At 30.3% G+C, this 22,512-nt stretch overlaps 2 protein-coding genes across 3 annotated transcripts; one reads left to right on the forward strand and one right to left on the reverse strand.

Moving 5' to 3' along the window:
- Nucleotides 1-5,190: 5,190 nt before the first annotated feature.
- On the forward strand, nt 5,191-11,075 carry LOC105799123 (protein argonaute 5). Its single transcript, XM_012629524.2, is given in 21 exon segments — nt 5,191-5,765; nt 6,379-6,569; nt 6,669-6,818; nt 6,919-7,052; nt 7,135-7,244; nt 7,326-7,429; nt 7,736-7,874; nt 7,957-8,073; nt 8,160-8,240; nt 8,322-8,393; nt 8,592-8,711; nt 8,792-8,942; nt 9,018-9,139; nt 9,228-9,365; nt 9,442-9,584; nt 9,670-9,732; nt 9,814-9,876; nt 9,988-10,114; nt 10,354-10,448; nt 10,528-10,559; nt 10,644-11,075. Coding segments are annotated over 21 exon segments (2,796 nt in total). The 5' UTR covers nt 5,191-5,270; the 3' UTR covers nt 10,793-11,075.
- Nucleotides 11,076-13,109: 2,034 nt separating this feature from the next.
- On the reverse strand, nt 13,110-16,763 carry LOC105799124 (aspartic proteinase 36). 2 transcript variants are annotated; one of them, XM_052621470.1, is made up of 11 exons: nt 16,261-16,763; nt 15,781-15,910; nt 15,433-15,683; nt 15,100-15,327; nt 14,764-14,926; nt 14,536-14,609; nt 14,352-14,448; nt 14,120-14,161; nt 13,959-14,025; nt 13,647-13,718; nt 13,110-13,413 (listed from the first exon to the last, which is right to left on the reverse strand). In XM_052621470.1, the coding sequence occupies exons 1-11, from the start codon at nt 16,500-16,502 to the stop codon at nt 13,253-13,255; spliced, it is 1,527 nt and encodes a 508-aa protein (XP_052477430.1). In that variant the 5' UTR covers nt 16,503-16,763; the 3' UTR covers nt 13,110-13,252. The 2 variants fall into 2 exon arrangements, with proteins under 2 accessions (XP_052477430.1, XP_012484979.1); XM_012629525.2 differs by lacking the exon at nt 14,120-14,161.
- Between the last annotated feature and the right edge of the window lie 5,749 nt (nt 16,764-22,512).

Consider the following 22,512-nt stretch of genomic DNA (forward strand, 5'->3'; position numbering starts at 1 on the left):
AGAGTTTTTACATGTTCAGAACACAAATGGTAAGGTGCGTTCGGAAATCCTCCCTGCACCTCCCTGCAACTCCAATTTTCTACCGGAGTTTAAGCTCCAATGAAAATAAAAGCAACCCTAATCAAATTTGTTTTTTTTTTAATTTAAAATTTTAATAAATATAATAAATACAATTTTAATATTTTATTAAATATTTTTATAAATTTACATATTTTTAATAATTTCATAAGAGTTAGAAACTTTTATTATATATAATTTTTAATCTAATGCTTTCAATAGTTATATTTCATTATCACCTCACCGTTACAACTACGTTTGAAATTAAATACACGCTTCACCATTGTTTTTATTCTCAATGCTATTGTTGTTTTTAATCTTACCGAAGATAAATGCATTATCCATTCCAATTAAATCTCAGTCCACTTATAGTGTTTTTTACTTCGTTAAAGGAGGACAAACCATGCAAAGTTTTAATAGTTTAAGCTTAGTTTAGATGAGCGGTGCGTTTACTTTCAGTGAGATTAACAACAACAATGATAGTGAGATTAGTTACTGTAACGACCCAAAATCCGTGGGCACCGAAAAAGTGTGTGTATTATCGGGCCTCCGTCTTAGTGAATTGAGTTCGAAAATAATTATTAGAAATATTTACGAGATTAGTTGTGTGTTTAATTAGGTTTTAGATAGGTGAATTTAGTTTAATTAAGAATAATTAGGAAAGAGGATCAAATTGAATAAAGAGTGAAAGTCTAATTATAGATTAAAAGAAAGTTAAAAGGACTAAATAGGCAAATATGCCAAGTCCCATAAGTGGGGTGGCATATATGCATTAAATTCAATATTTTGTTTAAGTTATATATATAAATATTATATGTATATAAATATTATAATTATTTATTTAAATGGTAATTTATTTTAATTATATTATTTTATTATGGAATAAATTAAAATTAAGACAAATGTATGGTGAGAAGATGGTACAAGTGTAATAATAATATATATACACTTGTATTATAATTATTATTTACTTCAAATTTAAGTAAAAGATATTAATTAACTAAATAATTATATAATGAGATTTTTTTATTGATAAACAAATTAAGTAGTGACAATTGTAAGATTATGATGTGGTACAAATGTATTAATTATATTTGTTATTAAAATAGATATTTTATAAATAATAATTAATTAAACATAAAAGGAAATAAAAACAAAGCAAAAGGAAAGAAACAGAATAGAAAGAACAAAGAAACAGAGAAGCAAACGAAATAGGGAAAGAAAGAAGAAAAGAAAGAAAAAGGAAAATAGGGTTTTAAAGCTTGGAATTTAATTTGGTAAGTCAATCAAGTCCTTTTCTTTTAATTTAGATGTTTTAGAAGTTAGTTTTGTTAAAAATAAGTTGAGGTTTTGGAAGTTTATAGATTATTAAGCAGGTTCATGTTGAATAAATTGTTAAATTAGGGATGTATTTGATAGAAATTTTGATTGGAATTGAATAAAGGATTGAATTGTAAACTAAACTATAAGTTTTTAATTTTAGGGATTAAATTGAAATAAATTCGAAATTATGAAAATATGATAAAAATTAGATAGTTACATATGAGTTTGGCAAGAAATTGAGTAGCAAGAAGGTATGAATTGAGAAAGAAAAATATATAGATTTAGTTAGGATTAAATTGAAATTAAAGTAAAAGTTAGATAAAAATTTCAGCAAGTAAATTGTGTTGTGCTAATGATTATGAAAATTATCTTACTTTCTTTTCGTAGCTAATATCGCACCCGAGGCATCCACGAGGAAAGGAAAAGAAAAAGTGGACGAGGAATAGACACGGGAATTATGGTTTGTATCACTATAATTCAAACTTTATTATTATTAAGTGTTTAATTTGCTAATTATGTGTGGTAAGTATTTTAAGGTAAAAGTTTAATAAATAATAAATTTATAATGTAGTAATGAAATTGAAACTGATACTGAACCGAGTTATGGAATACTGGATATTGTTTTGATTACTGAGTGAATTGTGAAAATACTGAATATTGTTATGTATAATGCATTGAATTGTGAAATTACTGAAGTAAAGAATTACTGTGATACTGTGAAACCGATTGAAATAAGGAATTATAATTGATACTGAATTAAGATGAAATTTATACTGAAAAGTGAATTAAATACCCTATTAACTAGTCGGGCTAGTCGGATATAGTTGGCATGCCATAAGATATGGAAGTGTCGGGTATTTGCTTGAAACATCGATCGAGCACTTATGTGCCGATCATCGTTATTTATCGATTCGCACTTTGTGTGTCGAAATCGTTATCATATCTTATTATGATTCAAAGACTTTGTGTGTTGAATATCATATCTTATTCTTATTACTTTTACCATTCTTCGATTCATCGTATCTTGGTGTGTTTGGTTAGAATCCGTGTATCCGCCGAGTCCGAGTCGAGTTAATAGGGGCAAATGAAATAAATTGACTGATAAAATTAAATTGAGTGATATAGTATATGTGAAAAGTGAAATTTGAAACAAAGAAATAAGAATGATAATTATATATATATATATATATATATATAATTGATAATATAAAAAGGTTGAATTGTTTATTAGTAGTGATAATTGTAATAAAAAGTATGTGTGTGATTTAATGTATTTAATTATAAATTGAATTATAGTGATACCATTGAGTATATGCATACTCAGCGTACGGTTGTTTCCGTGCGCAGGTTGTAGAAGTCAAGTACTGAACCAGCATCCAAAGCTAGATCCGACTTTAGCAAACATTTTGGTGATGCATATTTTCTTTTGGTAATGTGGCATGTACATAGGATGTGTATAAAGGTTATTATGTTTTAATATAAACGGTTGAAAATGTTAGTATTATAAGTTTATGAATTATAATGACAGAAGTTTATCTATATTTATTTAATTTAATATATTGTTAAATTTAAATTGATATTATGTTGATTAATTTGATTAGAAAGTAATTGGGATAGAAATCGGAATGTGAAATGAATTGGTTGAATTGGTTGTGATTTGAAAATGAAATGGTTTTTAATTGTAGGGGGTTTTATGTAAAAACAAGCAGAAATGTTGCCGAAATTTAAAAAAAAAATTTAAAAAAATGAATGAAGTCAATTACTAAAATATTATATGAATTTATGATTTTATCTTAATGTGTTTAATATTTATTTAAGAATTATCGTAAATTATCTGATATGTCCGGTAATGTCTCGTAACTCTATTCCGGCGACGGTTTGGGGTTAGGGGGTGTTACAGTTACTATGGCGATGAAATTAGATATTGTAGTAGTGAGATTAAAAATTGCGGCAGAGTGTGTGTTTGGATTCAAATGCAACTATAACGATGAGTTGAGAATAGAAAATGACTATTAAAGACATTAGATTTACGAGTTCTCTCTCATTTCATTTTTTCCCCCTCAAATTCTGTTGATGAATAAAAATCTTCTTAAAATATCAAAGGAAAACCTCTCATTTAATCCTCTCATCTGATTGTATGAAAATGGTTTTGTTCATTCATCAGCTATTCTGCTCTATCATTGCTTTTATCTGTTTTATTTTTTTTCAATTTAAAACTAAAAAATAAGCACCATCTTTTCCATTCATGATGACACAGAAGGTAAAAAAAATTATAAATTTTGATTCATCAATGGGTATGGGTGGTTAACCAAAATAGAGAAGATAAAAAAAGGTAATGTTTAAAATAAGTCATTTTCCTTTTAGAAAAATGAATGATTGATAATTTTAAAAATAATTTTCATTATTTTCACCACAATGTTTTGTAGAATTAGAAAAGACGAGAACAAGAGTTTTTAATTTTAAATGAACGAATTCACATTGGTTCAAATCCATATAAACACAAAAATATTTATTTTTCAACCATTTTTTCTAATATTGATTTCGGTACCTATTCGGATCCATATAAATATAAAATTTATTTTATTTTATTAAAATAAAACATGTTTTTATTTCTATTTACCAAATATTTCATAAATTAAACTGACTTCTATTATTTTCTGGTGAAGTAGAAATTAGGAGAGGAAGGGAATGCTTGCTATGGAAATTGGGATGGAAAAAAAGAAGTTATAGTTAATAAAGAAAAAAAGATTATCTATTTTGGTATTGTTTATGTCCGTTTCTTGTTTATATTTAGGGTTCGTGATTGTTATTCTTAACAATGTCATCTCTAAGATTTAAATCAGTCTTAAATTAGGAATATAATGTGCCTTACAAGTACATCCAACACTTGTTGATAAATAAATTAATAAATAGTGTAAAATTTATATGATATTTTAAAACATATATAATTCAATGGTAAAATTGTAATTTTATTTTTGAAAGATAATGCTAATATTGTAATTATATTTATTATTTATTATTGTAAATTTACATAAAAAATTATCTAATTAACTTGTAACATAAGCTAAGTTAAATGTTTTTTAAGTATTAAATTATGTTACAAACATGATGACAATGTAAAAGATTATGTAAAAATATATTAATAAAAGGTTGAAATGATTAATTTGAACCTTACTACACTAACTCAATGAAATTCTTTTTGAAAGAACTCGATCAAGAATTTAAATAATAATATATATGTGTAAATATAAGTTACCATGCAAATTTGAGTTAACTGTACTAAATGTCTCCATATTATAATCTTCATTTTAAATTAGTCCCTGAACTTCAAATCATTCTACTTACATCTTTAAACTATCGATGTTATATCAATTGGGTCAATTTGTTACTAAAATTATTAATTTAACTATTAAATGACACACTAAATTTTATAAAAACAATGATTATTGTAAAATAAATATTTTAAAATATTAATTTTGATATTTTAAAGCTTTCACAAAAGTTTTATCATTCATTCTTTTTATTTTTTGTTCTTACTTTTTAAAATTTTGCAATAACATTTTACTTTTTTAAAATTGATTTTAAATTTAACTGTATAAAATTTTACAAAAGACTTATCCTCTATTGGTTACTTAAAAGTAAAACAAACTGACACAAAATTCAAAAGAAAAAAAAAGGAGGGCATAAAGTAACAAATGCAAGAAGGCTAACAAAGCTTCTTGGAGAAGAATTGACTTGAAATAATCCAGTGTGCTTCTAGTATAAAAAGGGCTCATTCATTCCTAGTCGCTCTCTATACTCAGGTGTGTCGTTTGTTTCATTTTTTTTCCCTTCTGTTTTGGAGTTTTTGAAATTTTCATCTGTTTGCTTAGTTTCCCAAATTTCAGGCAATGTCTGGTCGAGGCGGTGGTGGACGTGGCAGTGGTCGGGGTGGTGGTCGACGTGGCCGGGGGCAGGACCATGGTCGCGGCCAACCTTCACAGTCTTCCTCTCGCGGCGGCGGCGGTAGAGCAAGAGGCCGTGGATCATCTGGTTCTACTGCAACTTATAACCCCCCTCCTCCTCAGATGGCTCCGGCTCAGCCGCCTCCTCAAATGGCTGTAGCTCCGCCAGTTCCTCCATCGGGGGCTGCTTTTTCTCATCCTTCTTCAAGTTCTGGTGTAGGATCACTTTCCAGAGAGGTATCGGAGAAGCTTACAATGGAGCCGGTGGCTGTGACTACGGCGCCTCCTCTTCCTCCGTCGTTGTCAAAGGCGACTAGGCCCCCTCCAAGACCGGGGTTCGGCACGGTTGGTACAAAATGTCTGGTTAGAGCCAACCATTTTCTCATAGATGTTGCTAATGCCGATCTTTATCACTACGATGCCGATCTTCATCACTACGATGTAACTTTCTTTCTTGCAGGTCTCCCCATTTGATTTTAAGCCTGTATTTTTTCTCGACATTTTTGGCTTGTTCTAATCGTTTTTTTTTTATATATTTGTTAAATTTCTCTTTCTTTTTTGCTTGTATATGTCTGCTTCCTTCCTTTTGACCTATCTATGGATTTAAGTTTTCAGTAATTACTTTGAAAAACCGAGGGAAACCTTAACTGTTAATGGCTTTTGCTTAAACGAATTCCACTTGTTTAGATCATATTTTTTGCATTCTAATGTTTTCATATTTCTGTTTGCTTATTCATTTACCTCGTTCATCCGTGCTACTTGCATTTTCTCCTCCAATATTTTAATCGCTAGTTTTCCTTGTCATTTTTCTGCCTTGTTTTAATCGTTTTATATTTTGGTACTTCTTAGATCTCTGTTTTTTATCCGACTTTACTATACACTGAAGGTTTTAGTAGTTACTTTTTTTTTAAAAAACCCAAGGGAAAGTTTAACTTTTAATGTGTATTTTCCTTTTTCTGTTTTCTTATTTATTTACTTGTCTCTTTGTCCATATCTGTTACTTGCATCTTCTTCTCGTCTCTTTTGATGGCCTTTGGTGCTTCATTGCTTATAGGTTACTATAAAGCCCGAGGTAACCTCAAAAAAGCTTAACAGAGCCATAATGAAGCAACTTATTGATGTATACGAAGAGTCGCATCTTGGACGTCGGTGTCCAGCTTATGATGGCAGGAAGAGTTTGTACACTGCTGGTCCTCTTCCCTTCGAGTCAAAGGAGCTTGTTATCAAGCTAACTGAGGAAGATTGGTAATATTATTGTATCCTATGATGGTCTCTTGACATTTTACATTTTATCCGATGTCATTATTGTTTACCTGTGATCTTTCTGGTTGCCTGTCATTGCAGGAGGGAGCGACAATTTAAGGTTGCAATCAAACTGGCCTCCAAGCCAGACCTTCATTATCTGAGGGAGTTTTTGAGCGGAAGGCATTTTGAATGCCCTCAAGAAGCTATTCAAGTTCTGGATGTTGTTCTTAGAGCTAAACCATCTCAGATGTAACTGCCTGTTGATTAATGTTAAACATTGTTTGCTGTTAAATTGTTGAAACCATTTTATATGACATCAAATTAATACATTTGAAACATCATTTGGCAGATATACTGAGGTGGGAAGGTCTTTTTTCCATACATCATTAGGTCCTAGAGGAGAACTTGGTAATGGAATAGAATACTGGTGTGGATATTATCAGTGTCTTCGACCCACTCAGATGGGTTTATCTCTTATTATTGGTAGGTACTTTGATTGCTCAGTTTGTGTAGCCACCTTGTTCCTAATGTTTCAGTATGAAGATTTACTGGTTTTGCTTTGCAGATGCGTCTGCTCGATCATTCTATGAGCCAATTTTAGTTTCAGAGTTTGTTGTGAAACATTTCCGGCTATCAAACCTGTCAAAGCCGCTGTCTGATCAAGATCGTATTAAAGTATGTATATATTGAATTCAGTGTTTATTAATCAAAACTTGCAGAATTTTTTTGCAATGCTTCTATTGCCGTATTTTTTAGGTGAAAAAGGCCTTGATGGGAGTAAGAGTTAGGCTCATCTGCATGAATTATGCCAAAACTTGCAAGATTATTGGAGTATCTAGAGACCCTATAAGCCAGTTGACGTGAGTTTGTTGTTATAATACTATACGTGCTTATAAATATTTTTAGTAATCTACTTTTATGTGTCCTGTGTGGTAGAATTGCTTTTGGGTTATTTGTAGTCTTGTATTCACTACTTATCTGAGTTCCATCTTCAAATTGAGTTGGTTTTATTTTATTTTTTGCAGTTGACGGTTTTTAGTATTTGGCTTGGTTATGTCTTGTTCTAAAATATTGTTTATGCTTGTACATTTGTAAAATCTTGTGCTTTTGGTATATTTGTCCCATTCTGTCTCATTATGTTTCTGTTCAATTTTTGGCTTTTTTAGATTTACTCTTGATGATAAGAGAACAAATGTCTCTGTGGTCAAGTATTTCCGTGAGGAATACAATGTTGTGCTTAAATATCCATCCTTGCCTGCACTTCAAAGGGGAAGTGAAGCTAGACCTGTCTATCTGCCAATGGAGGTTTTTACTTTATATCAAGATTATCTTGTTTTTGTTTTCTTTTTGTTTGTTACTGATTCTCCTGTATGATTTTGTTTTACAGCTTTGTAGTATCGTTGAGGGTCAAAGATACACAAAAAAACTAAATGAACAACAAGTTAGATCTCTGCTGAGAGCAACTTGTCAACGTCCGAACATTAGGGAGGGGAATATTACAAAGGTACTACAGTTTCTGATGCTTATTATTTTTTAAATTTGTTGATAAGATGAGAATTGTGATTCATTTGGCATTTCATGTTTCTGCAGATGCTCCCGGTCAATAAATTTGGAATGGATGTTTGCAAAGAACTTGCAGTGATTGAAGCACGAGTTCTAAATCCTCCAGCGGTACTTTCATGCCAATATGTTATATTTTCAAGGATACTGTCTGTCTTATAATAAGATTAATGTCTGTTTTGGTTGCTGCAGCTATAGTATCACGATAGTGGACGTGACAAAATTGTTAATCCTAGTTGTGGGCAATGGAACATGATCAACAAGGTGGTTTTTTTTTTTTTTTTTCCTTCCCCTCTTCTTTGAAGTGGCATTGTTTGTAAAATTTAAGGAATCAGACCTGTCTCTTCAGTCTCCTCTTGTTCCAGAGTTCTTGTTCATTTTTTCAATTCATTTTTAAGGTAGCTATAAGTCTTTTGGGAAAATTTTGGTAGGTTTTAAGGTTCAACAGTTTTTTTTTTGCAGAAAATGGTCAATGGGGGTAAAGTCGATTTCTGGACTTGTGTGAACTTCTCCTCGGGTTATTGGAATATGTCAAAAGGCTTCTGTGCGGAGCTGGTGAAAATGTGTAACAGCAAAGGAATGGTATGCTGTGTGGTTTTTTTAGTGTAGGTGGATGGTACATCTGTTATTTATTTATCACTAGGCCCATTTTGTTACTCTAGGTGTTTTGCCAAACTCCTTCAATTGCAATGCCATCAGCTCGTGCTGATCGAATTGATCAGACTCTCATGGATGTATACAAAGAGTCTGCAGGCTTGAATAAGCCACTTCAGTTGTTGATAATTATCTTACCTGATCAGACTGGCTCTTACGGTAAGAAATTCTGATGTTTTGTAAATAGGTAATTCCTGGGGTTTCTTTGCGCGACTCAAATCTTTTTGCTTGCAGGAAAAATAAAGCGAATTTGTGAGACGGAGTTAGGTATTGTTTCACAATGTTGTAAGCCTGTGCAAGCTGCAAAGTTTAGCAATCAATATTTTGAAAATGTTGCTCTCAAGATCAATGCTAAGGTATGTGTTTTGCCTCACTGGTGGTGATTTGATATAGTGTTTTCTTGTCTTGTTATCTTAAATCATTTGAGAATTGTAAATTCTGTAGGTTGGGGGGTGAAATACTGTGCTGAACGATGCTATTTTAAGGAGAATTCCGCTTGTAACTGATGTCCCTACAATCATTTTTGGGGCATGTGTCAGTCATCCGCCGCCTGGCGAAGACTCTAGTTCTTCTATAGCTGCAGTAAGCATATTCATTATTCTCTATCATCCCCATTTTGTTACTTGATCATATTTAAGAGGTTATTGGCTGGATGCAGGTCGTTGCTTCAATGGATTGGCCTGAGTTAACCAAGTATCGTGGAGTTGTCTCTGCACAGACTGACCGGGTGGAAATAATCCAGGATCTTTATAAACAAACTAAGGATCCACAGAAGGGTTTAGTTGAGGGTGGAATGGTTAGGTAGGGAGATAGATTTATTTCAGGCTTAAATTTTTAGTTTCTACTGGAAGTGCTCTACTTTCTTAACATTTCAAGTTCTCTGCAGGGAAATGCTTCTTGCGTTCTACAGGTCAACGAAACAAAAGCCTTCTAGAATTATCTTCTATAGGTAATGTTTGCTTTTGACCATCCAAATCTATGTATATATTTCTAGCGGCAGTGCTGATATCTGATTTTTGATGTGTGGCAGAGTGGTGTTAGTGAAGGACAATTCAGCCAAGTTTTGCTTTATGAAATGGATGCGATTCGGAAGGTATTGAAATCACTGTATAATGTCTATTATAGTTGGTTCACGGTATAATGGATGCAATGTTTTTTGGTGTTTGGGCCTTCTGACCCCTGCGGTTTTCTTCCTTCCTTCCAGGCTTGTTCCTCGCTACAGGAAGGATATATGCCTCGGGTTACATTTGTTGTGGTTCAAAAGAGGCATCATACTCGCCTATTCCCTACTGATCGCAACAAAACTGATAGGAGTGGCAACATATTACCAGGTGATTCTAATCTTATAATAGGGATTTGATCGTATTCTCTTGATCTTCATTTTGTTAGCATATTTTAATGTAGCCAATAACTCTTAGGTACTGTTGTGGATACTAGCATCTGTCATCCAACTGAGTTTGATTTTTATCTCAATCGTCATGCTGGAATCCAGGTAAAATGAGGCCTTCCCTTGAAGTGTGATGGTTTTTATGTTAATTTTGTCCGATCTGATATTGATGTTGTTGTGTAGGGGACAAGCAAGCCCACACATTACCACGTTTTGTTGGATGAAAATGGCTTCACTGCTGACATCTTGCAAGTGCTCACAAACAGTTTATGTTACACGTATGTGTTTACTCCTTTCTCTATAATGCTTTAGATCAGCACTAGTAATTATATAGTAATAATTTTACTTTGTGGACAGGTATGCGAGGTGTACCAAGTCCGTTTCCATAGGTTTGTGATGATGTTTTTTTGTCTTGTTAAATTTGTTGACTAAGGTTGGTTTTGACAGTGAATATTTGGATTATATGTTTGCAGTGCCTCCGGCGTACTATGCTCACCTCGCTGCTTTTAGGGCACGCTATTATATTGAGGATGAGATGTGGGATAGTGGGTCTACTGGTATGGAGGTTAGGCCGCTCCCCAGCATAAAGGATAATGTGAAGGAAGTGATGTTCTACGTCTGATAAATTATGTTTGGTTGATGGTGGAAAGTTGTGCGAGTATAGTTGCAGTTTGTGGATGATGGTGGAGTCTTATTTAATTTTGGGGTTTAGGGTTTGGTGGTTGAGCGAAATGTTGTCTGAAGTTTAGATGATTATATTGCACACACTGTTTGCGGATTACGAAAATTTCATAAATGTCCTTTATTTTTAAGACACCTTCTTAGAAAGGATTTTTAGTATCATTCTTAATCTTCTTTTCTTTTAGATCACCGATTAATACAAGTGATGAAATTTTAAAGAATAATATCTTTTTTTGTTAAGAGTTTTTAAATAGTAAGGTACATTCGGAAGTTCTAACTGCAACTCACCGCAACTCTAATTTTCTACCGGATTTGAAGTTCCAATGAATAAAAAGCAACCCTAATAATTTTTTTTACAATTTTAATGAACATAGGAATACAATTTTAATATTTCATTAAATAATTTTATTAATTTACATATTTTAATAATTTCATAAAAGTGAAATAATTTTAAAAAACTTTTTATTATATATATTTACTAATCTAATGTTTTTAATAGTCATGTTTTATTATCTTACCGTTATAACTGCGCTTGAATTCAAATATACACTTTACTATTGTTTCTAATGTCACTGCTATTATTGTTTTTAACTTAATCGAAGAAAAATGCATTGTCCATCCCAATTAAACCTCAGTCCACTTATAGTGATTTTTTCCTTCGTTAAAGGTGCACAAATCATGCCATAAAAATTTTAATAATTTAAGTTTTAGTTTGGATGAGTGATGCGTTTGTTTTTTGTTAGATTAAATACAATGATGGTAGTGAGTTTAGTTAGGGTGTGTGTGTTTGAATTCAAATACAACTGTAATGATGAGGTGATAATAGAAAATAACTGTTAAAGGCATTAGATTTATGATCTCTCTCATTTCATCTTTTTTTTTCCTCAAATTCTGTTGATGGATAAAAAATCTTCTTAAAATGTCAAAGGAAAAGCTCCCATTTAATCCTCTCATCTGATTGTATGAAAATTGTTTTGTTCATTCATCAGCTATTCTGCTCTGTCATTGCTTTTATCTGTTTCATTTTTTTTCAATCTAAAACTAAAAAACAAGCACCATCTTTTCCATTCATGATGACACAGAAGGTGAAGAAAATTATAAATTTTGATTCATCAATGAGTATGGGTGGTTAACCAAAACAGAGAAGATAAAAAAAAAACGCAATGTTTAAAATAAGTCATTTTCCTTTTTTTTAAAAATGGATTATTGAAAATTTTAAAATAATTTTCATTATTGTCACCAAAATGTTTTGTAGAATTAAAAAAACGAGAACAAGAGTTTTTTTAAATTTTAAATTAATTCACATCGGGTTAAATCCATATAAACACAAAAATATTTATTTTTAACAGTTTTTTCTAATATTGAATTCAGTACCTTGATTCAAATCCATATAAATACAAAATTTATTTTATTTTATTAAAACATGTTTTTATTTCTATTTATCAATTTTTAAAAAAAGAAATGAAAATCATGTTTCTATTTACCAAATATTTCATAAATTTAAAAAATAAAGAAATATTTCATGTTTTAAAAAAAGAAATATTACCAAATATTTCATGTTTTAAAAAAAGAAAAAAAGAAATTCTATTATTTTCTGGTGAAGTAGAAATTAGGAAAGGGAAGAGGATGCTTGCCATGGAAAATGGGATGGAAAAAAGCTGTTATAGTTAATAAAGATTTTTTTTTTGTATTCTTTATATTCGTTTTACTGTTTATGTTTGGGGTTCGTGATTGTCGTTCTCAACAATGTCATATCCAAGGTTTAAATCTATGTCTCAAATTAAGATTATAGGTCAAACGAGATTTTCGTTGAAATAATTAATTTGAACATTTAAATATGTTGATTTTTAAGTTTAAACCTTACTACACTAACTCAACAAAATTCTTTTTGAAAGAATTGATCAAGAATTTAAATAATAATATATATGTGTAAATATGAATTACCATGAAAATTTGAGTTAACTGCACTAAATATCTCCAAACTATAATCTTCATTCTAAATTAGTCCCTAAACTTCAAATCATTCTAGTTACAATGTTATATCAGTTAGGTCATTTTGTTACTAAAATTGTTAATTTAACTATTAAATGACACATTAGATTTTATAAAGAAAAAAATGAATATTGTAAGAATGAAGGTTCTAAAATATTAATTCTGATTTTTAAGCTATATTTTATTTTTCAAAAAGACTTTATCCTCTATTAATTACTTCGAAGTAAAACAAACAGACACAAAATTAAAAGAAAAAAAAGGAGGGCTTAAAGTAACAAATGCAAGAAGGCTAGTATAAATTAAATTTACTGCCACAAAAGAACATGTATGAATGTAATTTACACTACACTCAATCACAGTAAACCCCTGAAACCTGTAATTTTACATGGCGGAATCCTTACAGGATATGCTACAAGAACAGTAGACCGGTAAGCATGATTATAGGTAGAAGTAAAGCTAGCATGCCCCGTACTTGATCCCGCGATGAACCATCATTGCTCATCTGCCCCGCGTTGACAAATTCAGTTCTTCCTGTGTTGATATTTGTTGAGACATTGACCGACATTGAACCTGATCTCAATACACAATGGAGCAGATTCAGAGTTGACATAAACTCAACGAGATAAAAATGGAAACGAGCATTGGTATTCCGAATTTTAACGTCTTCCGCACCTATTGATTATGTCCTTTTAACAACGTGATGGTGGAAAAGTCATTTTACAGGATTCAGGAGGTTGTTGAACTGGAGATTATTGGATAAATCTATTCTAACGTATAATACGAAAGTTCATTTTGACACTTACAGTCATAGTTGGTCCATCCGATCCGTTGATTCACCAAATCATATACAAAGATTTTGTCTTTTAGAACAAGATCTGCAAAAGAAGAGGAGGAATATTTATGGCTTACTACATCATGCAGGCAAAAATCATCCAGCTAAGTGACATATAAAGCATTCAAATTTCATGCACAAAGCTAAGCTTAGGCCTACAAGTAACAAATTGTCTCCATCGTAACTTTCTGAAAATTAAACACGTTATAGAAAGCCCAGAATCCATGAAGTCTCCAAACAAGTATAACGTATTCGATCCAAACATTCTGTGTAGTGAAAATACCTCCTAAAATTGTTATCCTTTGACCCTGAATTTTCTGAAAGCCTATGCACCAACTTGCAGAACCACCCTGTAAATATAAGTCAGCCGGTTTTCATTCAGTAATTCAGGATATGAAAAAAAATGACACAACATACAAAACAAGGAAGTCCGTTCAAACTGACGTTAGGTTTTAGGGCTTGTCTCAATATACTTCCACTTTGGAACTGAAACATGGGCTAATAATGAGATTCAAACAGCTAAAAGAACAAAACAGAAAATAAATAACAAAGAACCCCATCAAACTATTTTGTTCAAATGAAGAAAATCAGACAAACTCTACCGTATAACAGAAAGAAAATATGATTCAGTAGATAGAAATCTATGCATGCATGTCAAAAGCTTTAGATAACTTACGATAGAATTCTGCTGTACAAGATAGTCTTGCGGATTTAAAATCATGGATGCACCACCAGCAAAGTTCAGACTAACTTGAGGGAATATGTCGTTGACACTAAACAGAATGTTAACATACTGTCAGTTACGAGTAACAATCATCAGTCACTGAAACAAAATGAAATAATATCAGTGGGGAGTCAACCTGGAGGTTATAAGGTAGCATTGATTTCCTTTGGAAAGAATAGGGCGCACGGTTTGTGAAACAGCATTTGTGATCTGCACAACAAGAGAATAGTTAATCACTAAACTCGTGATTCACAACTAATATCTGAAAACAAGCATAACAAGTGAAAAGCATATATATATTTTAAATGACAGTTGATCTTCTTAATGTTGGCCAAGTATCGGTAAAACCTAGCTTGAGACTTACAGCACTCATGAAAGCATCATAAGCTTCATCAGCTAGGTATGCTAACGTTGTCCCAGAATCAACTATTGTTCCTTGGTTGTTTGATGTAGAAAACACTGATGGGTTTATTGATAAAACTTGTCCACCAACTGAAATGCTCCGCAGATCAAGATTATAGTGAGGCCTGAAATTTCGTGGTGCAAGGATGGTTAACCAAACAGCCAACGAAGCCTTATATTTTCCAACAGTCCCCAATATACATCCAATAAGCAGAAATAGTAGCATATCTATCTCATAAACCTATGCATGTAAGATTGTGTACCACATTATACAGAAAACAAATAAAAGAAAACATACTGTGATCGGACAAGTGGAGTGTAAACCATATTCGGCTCCAAAATCTCGCCAAAAACAAGTATACCCCCACCACTATTACTTCCTTTTAAGCAGTGGGAAAAAACTTTGGGAGTTATTCCCTGTGATGAAAGTTGAGAGATTACAGATAAACTCTGCTGCCCAAATCCAAATATTCCATCAACAGCTCTATCGGACTTTGTCAAGTCCCCGGTCTGCAACACGCTACACCTGTTTCACAATCCACAATTTAAGCCAACAAGTTACATCTTTCCAATCAAACAAATTGGAAACAACACGATTAGCATCATGACGTTGATGAACTATTTAGCTCACCCAAACATAATGGGTGCTGTAGAATTAGTAATCACAGATCCTTCAAGAATTGAATTAAAATGCAACAAGTCCGCTACATAATAGCCTGATGTTCCACTACCATCTCCATACTGAAATGTGTAACTGCATTGATTGCTCTGAGCCGAACAGCCGGAATCCGATGATTGGAGACCTGCACTGCATCTTTGGTCTGAACATGAGACTAATGAAGCTGTTGATGAGCTTCCCGGATCATACAAATTAAGCTGAATCTGTAAGAAGAAAAAAAACATAACATAGGTGCTCATTTAATTTTCTTTCAATCAATTACCAAATTTAAAAAAAAATACAAGGAAAAGCGAATTTTACTTGAAGTCCACTAGATTGAGGACAACCATTGCAGGAATTGCACCCTATCCATAAAACATCACTTCCAGTATCAACCTGTACATAAAATTCCCTTGGAGGTGACCCTAATTGTACTTTTGTATAATATAACCTAAATACACACAAAAAAAGGAAGTAAATCAGTAAATTAAAAGACAAAGCAGCCAAAGCAAAACATAAACAAAGAAAAAGGGAAAAAAATTACTGTTCGTAGAATACAATTAATGAACCCCAAAGTAAAAGAGACACTAAACAACTTTAACAAAGTGAAGGACAGAGAAGAAGCTAATAAAAATGATAAATTTCATGTAAATAGTAAATACCCAACATTAAAAAATCGTCAGATATTTAACTTTTCAATCCAAATTTAGAAACCAATGATTCAAAACCAAGCCTAAATTCAAAAAAAAAAAAAAAACCCAAGAAAAGTGCAGTAAAGAAATTTGATTGGAACTTGTTTACCCAACAAGAAATGGATCATAGGTCCCCATAACAGGAAAATCCACAACGCCACCAGAGGAAGACTGCAACAACCTTCCGTGCCTGAGTCTATCTCGTTCTCTGAGTTGACTCAGCTCCAACTCATGACTCGCCAGAGGAATTTTTCTCTCTAGCTTCAAAGTTGCAGGAAAACTACCCATAACCACTGCAGCCTCAAAAAGCAAGGCCGCTATCAAAATCCAGGTGGGAAAAACCGCCGCCATTTTCTCCTTGCTCTTCTCTTACAAAATCTCTGGAGTAACTATCTATGTCTTTGGCTCTTTGTTCTTTCAACAAAATTATTTCTCTCTAAAATAAAACAAATAAAGATAGGAAATTTGGAAGGGGAAAAAAGGGTTTGTGTAAAACTAGAAAAGAAGAAGGAAGATAAATGGAAGAGAAGTACTTGGGAGAGATGAGAACATAGAGGATTCTATAGCTTGAGGGAAAGCTAAAAAGGAAACACCAACACAACAGGTTTTCAACAAGACATGGATTACGTTACGTTGCATATTTATATTAAAAATATACATATAGGTTAATATGGAATATTTTCTTTTAATTTTTTAAAATTCGGTATGCATATTAGTTAAAAAAATATTTTAAATTTTGTCCTAAATATTTACATATTTTATCAATTTAACTCTTTTTAGCTAAATGTAACTATTAATTTTTGTTTAAGAGTGTAAAAGTCCTCAAACTTTAAAAATAATAATAATTAAGCCCTGTTTTTTTTACACTCAATTAGGTACTTAAATTTTTAAAATACATCAAAAATGCCCTCAAACTTTTTCAAAAAAAAATTAAGCTCTATTTTTTTCTACTTAATTGGATAATTGAACTATCAAAAAAAGCAATTAAGCTCTTACTTTTTTGCATCCAATTACCAACATGTACGAAAAAGGCATTTTGATTGTAAATTTTAACAATTGACCGTTAAATTTAACTGCCTTTAATTTTTTTCAGTTAGAGCCACCCGTGTCACAACCACTGCATCACATGTGACAAAAAAGTTATACAAAAATAAAAATATAAAAAATATTAAACTTTAATAAAAATATAAAAAATATTAAACTTTAATAAAAATATAAAAATATTTAAAATTTACTAAAATTAAAAAGTATAAAAATCTTAAAAATATTAAAAATGTAAAATTTTATAAAAATAATAAAAATATAAAATACATAAAAGGGTTTTTAACTATTAACTTTAACCATTGACCGTTAAAGTTGGTTAAAGTTAATGATCCCGGTTTCTTTTAAGTTAAAGCTATCATATATTGCAACACAGTGTGACACGTGATGAAAATGATAAAAATAAAATAAATAAAAGTTATAGAAAAATTATAAAATGTTTATTTTGGTATGATAATTTTATATTTTTTACTTAATTTTATATTTCTTTACATTTTTATCATTTTCTTCTGATTTTATAAAATTATATATATTTTCTATATTTCTATATATTTTATAATTTTTTTACGATTTTTATAAAATTTTACAATTTTTTATGATTTTTATAATCTTTTCTAATTTTTAATAAAATTAAATATTTCTTATATTTTTATTAAAATTTAATAACTTTTATAAATTTTATTGATTTTTATTTTTGTCATTTTTTGCCACATGTCATGCTATGTTATGCCACGTGGTGGCTTTAACTGAAAAAAATTAGAGGCGGTTAGCTTTAACGATCAAATGGCATTTTTAATGAATTTTGGCAATTAAGTGAAAAAGAAAAAGAAAAAGTAGGGGCTTAATTGCTTTTTTGAAAAAGTTTGAGGGCCTTTTTGATGCATTTTGGCAGTTCAAGTGCCCATTTGAGTGCAAAAAAAAAAGTAGAGGCTTAATTGCTTTTTTTTTTTTTAAATTGAGGACTTTTTATACCCTTAAACCTTAATCTTTCAAAAAGAGTCAAATAACTTTTTAAATAGAATGCTAACTAAAAAAAATAAATTTTAATGATGTTGGTCAATAAATAGTTTAAAAATAATTTAAAAATTATAAAGATATTCAAAATAATAAAAAATCATAAAAATTAGTATGAAGTACATGTAAATTACTATATGGATTGTCATGTTTTAGTCTATATTTCCATTAAAAAACAATTCAATCCATTTTGAAAAATTAATGATCAAATTCAACTCATTTTAAAAATTGAAGGCTAAATTTAATTAAAAAATAAAAGCCAAATTGATAAAAATGTAAAATTAAAAGCTTAATTTGTGATTATGCCCCCCAAAAAAGTATATGCATTCTATAGTGAAAAGGTAACTTATGGGGTGCTTGACTGCTTGCTTTGTAGCAAGTTGATTAAAGAAATGCTGTGGATTTTGTTTATTAGGTGAATTTAAAATATGAAACTAAATTTATATTTAACATTTATTCGTTAATAAAATGTATTATAAAATATTGTTATGATGTATTTTATTAAAGAGAAAAGATTATATGAAACTGTGATTCTACATTATCCCATCTCTTGCTTATCTCTTTCTAATAGAAGGATGACAAATTATGTCAAGAGGAAAAATTTGATTTGTGATTCTCCTATTGGAAAAGAATGGAGATGATATGGAATTACAATTTCATACAATCACAAGTCAGAGTGAAGTTAGAGTTAGGTCAAAATCTTGAACTCAAATTCTAGCAAAAAAGAAAGAAAGTCGGATGCTTTAATTTAGTGTTAAAGGGTTTAAGGCTATTTAGGGGACAAATTGATATAGACCTCAATACCCATAAGCATGGATGTCTTGTTAAAAAGTATACTAACCTTGTCAAGGGGTGTCGAGGTCACTGTATTTAATTTAACAAAATATTAAAAAAAGTTTCACAATAATAAAATATAATTATAACAAAATCTATTAACAATAAAATTTTTAAAAACCCAAGTGAGTATTTTTATTATGTCTATGGTACGGGAAGATATGCACTATTCTTGAAACCTCGACACAATCATTTTATTTGTAACAGAATAAAAAATTATCTCCTATTTATAGATTGGAGAAAGAATAAATATGATTCCGAGGGATTGGGTGGTTAAAAATAATAGTACATAAACGAAGCTAAAACAATAATAATTCAAATGCATACCAACTTTTCCTATAGTTGAGTTGTATAAATTTAAAAAACCAAGGGGTTGTGAAAAGAAATAAAGACAGTAGAGGACAAATTTGTTTTGAAGGATAGCAATGTTATAAGATTATGATTTATGAGTCATAAAAGCTTTGTAAAGCCACAATACAACAATCAAAATGAATGAGAAATTGGACCATTGTTGTTTTCTTTGCCCAAAATTTATGGGGCAATTTTTCCTTTTAGGACTTGATAAAAATCCAAAAAAAAAAAAAAAAGGAGTCACTACTTATTTAAAAAGAAAATTACCAAAACTCTCACCAACTTTCTTTCCCATTAATTTTTTATTATTTACGTATCTCTTTATGAATGCATTGTGACTTACCATCGTACTCAATTAATGACATTTTTAGTTAATATGCAAATTTATTTTATTATTTAATATTATTAATATTAGTTTATATTAATGTTTCAATGCATAATTTTTAATCTTTTATTAATTAATAATTCAAGTTCAAATAATTTAAAATTAAAAGTTAAATTTAATTCGGATGTGGAGGTTGGATTTATTCACTATTTTTCATAATCATAAATTTTCATAAAAGACAAAGGTGCTTTATTTTGTTTGAAAATGACTAATGCATCCCTATGTGTCTTTTTCTTTTGTATTGAATACTGTGTATGGAAGGAATGGAAATGGGAAGAACATGTTTGAGAATATATCAATAAAATGTAAAATTTATTTTCTAGTTGAGTTTGAATACTTGAATTCTTGTTTTTTTTTTTTTCAAAATTGACCTAAATAAATTGATTACTTATGAAAATGATCTAGATTCAAAATATTGTACGAAAATGACTTATTTTTTACGGTTCATGTTGTTGATGGTAATCTCATCACTGACACCACCCTTCATATCCCGTAATGATTGTCCAGTCTATACAAAAATGGTTTTTTTGGTGTCGACATTGTGCCTATAACATCAGTATGTATTTTTTCAAATACAATTTAAAAATACGGATATTCCGTGATTATAAAAAAAGAAAAAATATTTTAATAGGTGTCATAACGAGAACACCGACATAAAAAAAGCACCGAAATTTTTTTTTTAATTTGAACTAGTGTTAGCAACGTGATGGCTGACACCTATTAAAATATTATTATTATTATTATTATTATTATTATTATTATTATTATCATGAAATACTAGTATTTTTAAATTGTATTTGAAAAAAAACACATACTGGTGATGGTGAATACAATATCGAAAAACTGAATTTTATAGAGCAATTATTACAGGATGATGGAGGGTGGTGCCGATGGTGAGATTATAGACAACAACATGAACCGTAGAAAATAGGTGATTATTTAATGTCAATTTTGAAAAAAAAACTTGAATTTCCGAGGCAACTCTTTTTTTTTCAAATAGAGAAGATGATTGTGAAATTTGAATATAGGATTTAAGGTCAATAATAACTTAAATTATGTAAATTAATGGCTTAATGATAATTTGGCCACTAACGTTTATAAGTTTTGTCAAAATGACCCTAATTATTTTTTAAGTTTTTTTACCATCAACCTTTATTCTTTTTCAATTTGTTTTTTTAATGATTTGATGAAAGTACCATTAAAAAGTTAACGGGATGATGTGAAATTTCATATGTAGAATATAATTAATGAGATGTAATCTATACGAAAATATTAAACATGTCCATTCATTTTGAAACCTTTTTTAGATAATTACGTTTATCTTTAAATTAAGAGTTATTTTTTAACTTATTATTGCGAAAATATTAAACATCGCATTCATTTTGAAACTTTTTTTAGATAATTATGTTTATCTTTAAATTAAGAGTTATTTTTTAACTTCATGAATTATTTATTTATTTTATTATTTCCTATATGTAATTATTTTATTGGGTTAACTAAGTAATAGATCACATCTCATTAAAAATATTCCACATATGAAATTTCACATCATCCCGTTAACTTTTTTAATGGTACTTTCATCAAATCTGTTAAAAAAATAAAGGTTGATGGCAAAAAAAAGCTCAAAAATATAATTAGGGTAATTTTGACGTGGCTAAATTTATGATTAAGCCTAAATTAATTACCATTTCAACGTAATTAGCTTGATTACATACACGCTTAGCTGATGGGTAAGACTAGAAAAGGGATACATCCATTGTTTAAAGTTGGAGTTTAACCTTTTATAAATTTCAACATTTCAGTTTTCTTTTATATTATTTCTCAAAGAAGAAAAATGTTGATTATGATTGATTTGATTGAAATTAATTTAATTTCCCAAGACACGTATTTTAACACGTCAAAGATGATGTTATTTTGGAACATTCTTCGCTGAATTTCTCGATTTCAATTCGTTGATTTTGTCATCATCATGATTTTTTGTATTATAATATGACACATGTTAAACTAAAATTAAACGTTGTTCATAGAAAGTGGTGTAACTGAATATCAGGTCAAGTATTCAACTATAGTAAAATTTTTATTCATATATCGAACATGTTATTTTTCTAAATAAAGTATTTTATACATTGTTTTGATATTTATGAGTGTCAAATTCGATTATTCAAACTAGCCAACTTTGATTAGGATATTTATTTGTTTGTTAGATCAACTAACATGTTTAAGGTTAAGAACTCGAGACTTATTGGTGTCAACATTCTCATGTAACACCTCGAATTTTGGGCCTAGAAGAAATAGATTTTGAACAAGGGAACGGTTAGGAGACTGCACATAAATATTTAGTTGAGCAAAGAAGTGATATAAATGAATGTCTGCTTCAGTGGTTAAATGATTTAGGAGTGTTTAGAAGTGTCTGAGAAGTTATGAGTTTCAAGCCTTGGCTTATGCAAAATTTTTATTTTAAGTGAATAAAATCCTTGAATTTAAATAGTAGATTCTTAAATTATTGTGGTTAAAATATGATACAAAGGAGTTGTTGGTTTAGTGGTAAGAGGTGTGTAGAGTGTTGTACATGGGGTCTAAGGTTTGAGTGGTGGCGCATCAAAAATGGAGCATTTATTTTGATGCCTAATTCGTGTGGGTGGCAGAGTTGGATTGAAATACTGCTAAATGGAGTTTGAACTAGTCATAGAAAGATTTGAGGAGAGAATATTGGGATTTTGGGAGGTTGGGTTACCC

The sequence above is a fragment of the Gossypium raimondii genome, chromosome 9, assembly GCF_025698545.1.
Source record: "Gossypium raimondii isolate GPD5lz chromosome 9, ASM2569854v1, whole genome shotgun sequence".
NCBI lineage: Eukaryota > Viridiplantae > Streptophyta > Magnoliopsida > Malvales > Malvaceae > Gossypium > Gossypium raimondii.

What these genes read in the sequence shown, in the direction of transcription:
- LOC105799124 (XM_052621470.1), bottom strand. Translation starts at nt 16,502, where the DNA reads ATGGCGGCGGTTTTTCCCACCTGGATTTTGATAGCGGCCTTGCTTTTT. An exon ending in ATGATGCTTTCATGAGTGCT is followed by an intron (nt 14,610 to 14,763) that starts GTAAGTCTCAAG and finishes CTTGTTGTGCAG; the next exon opens with ATCACAAATGCTGTTTCACA. An exon ending in CGGATGGACCAACTATGACT is followed by an intron (nt 13,414 to 13,646) that starts GTAAGTGTCAAA and finishes TATTGAGATCAG; the next exon opens with GTTCAATGTCGGTCAATGTC.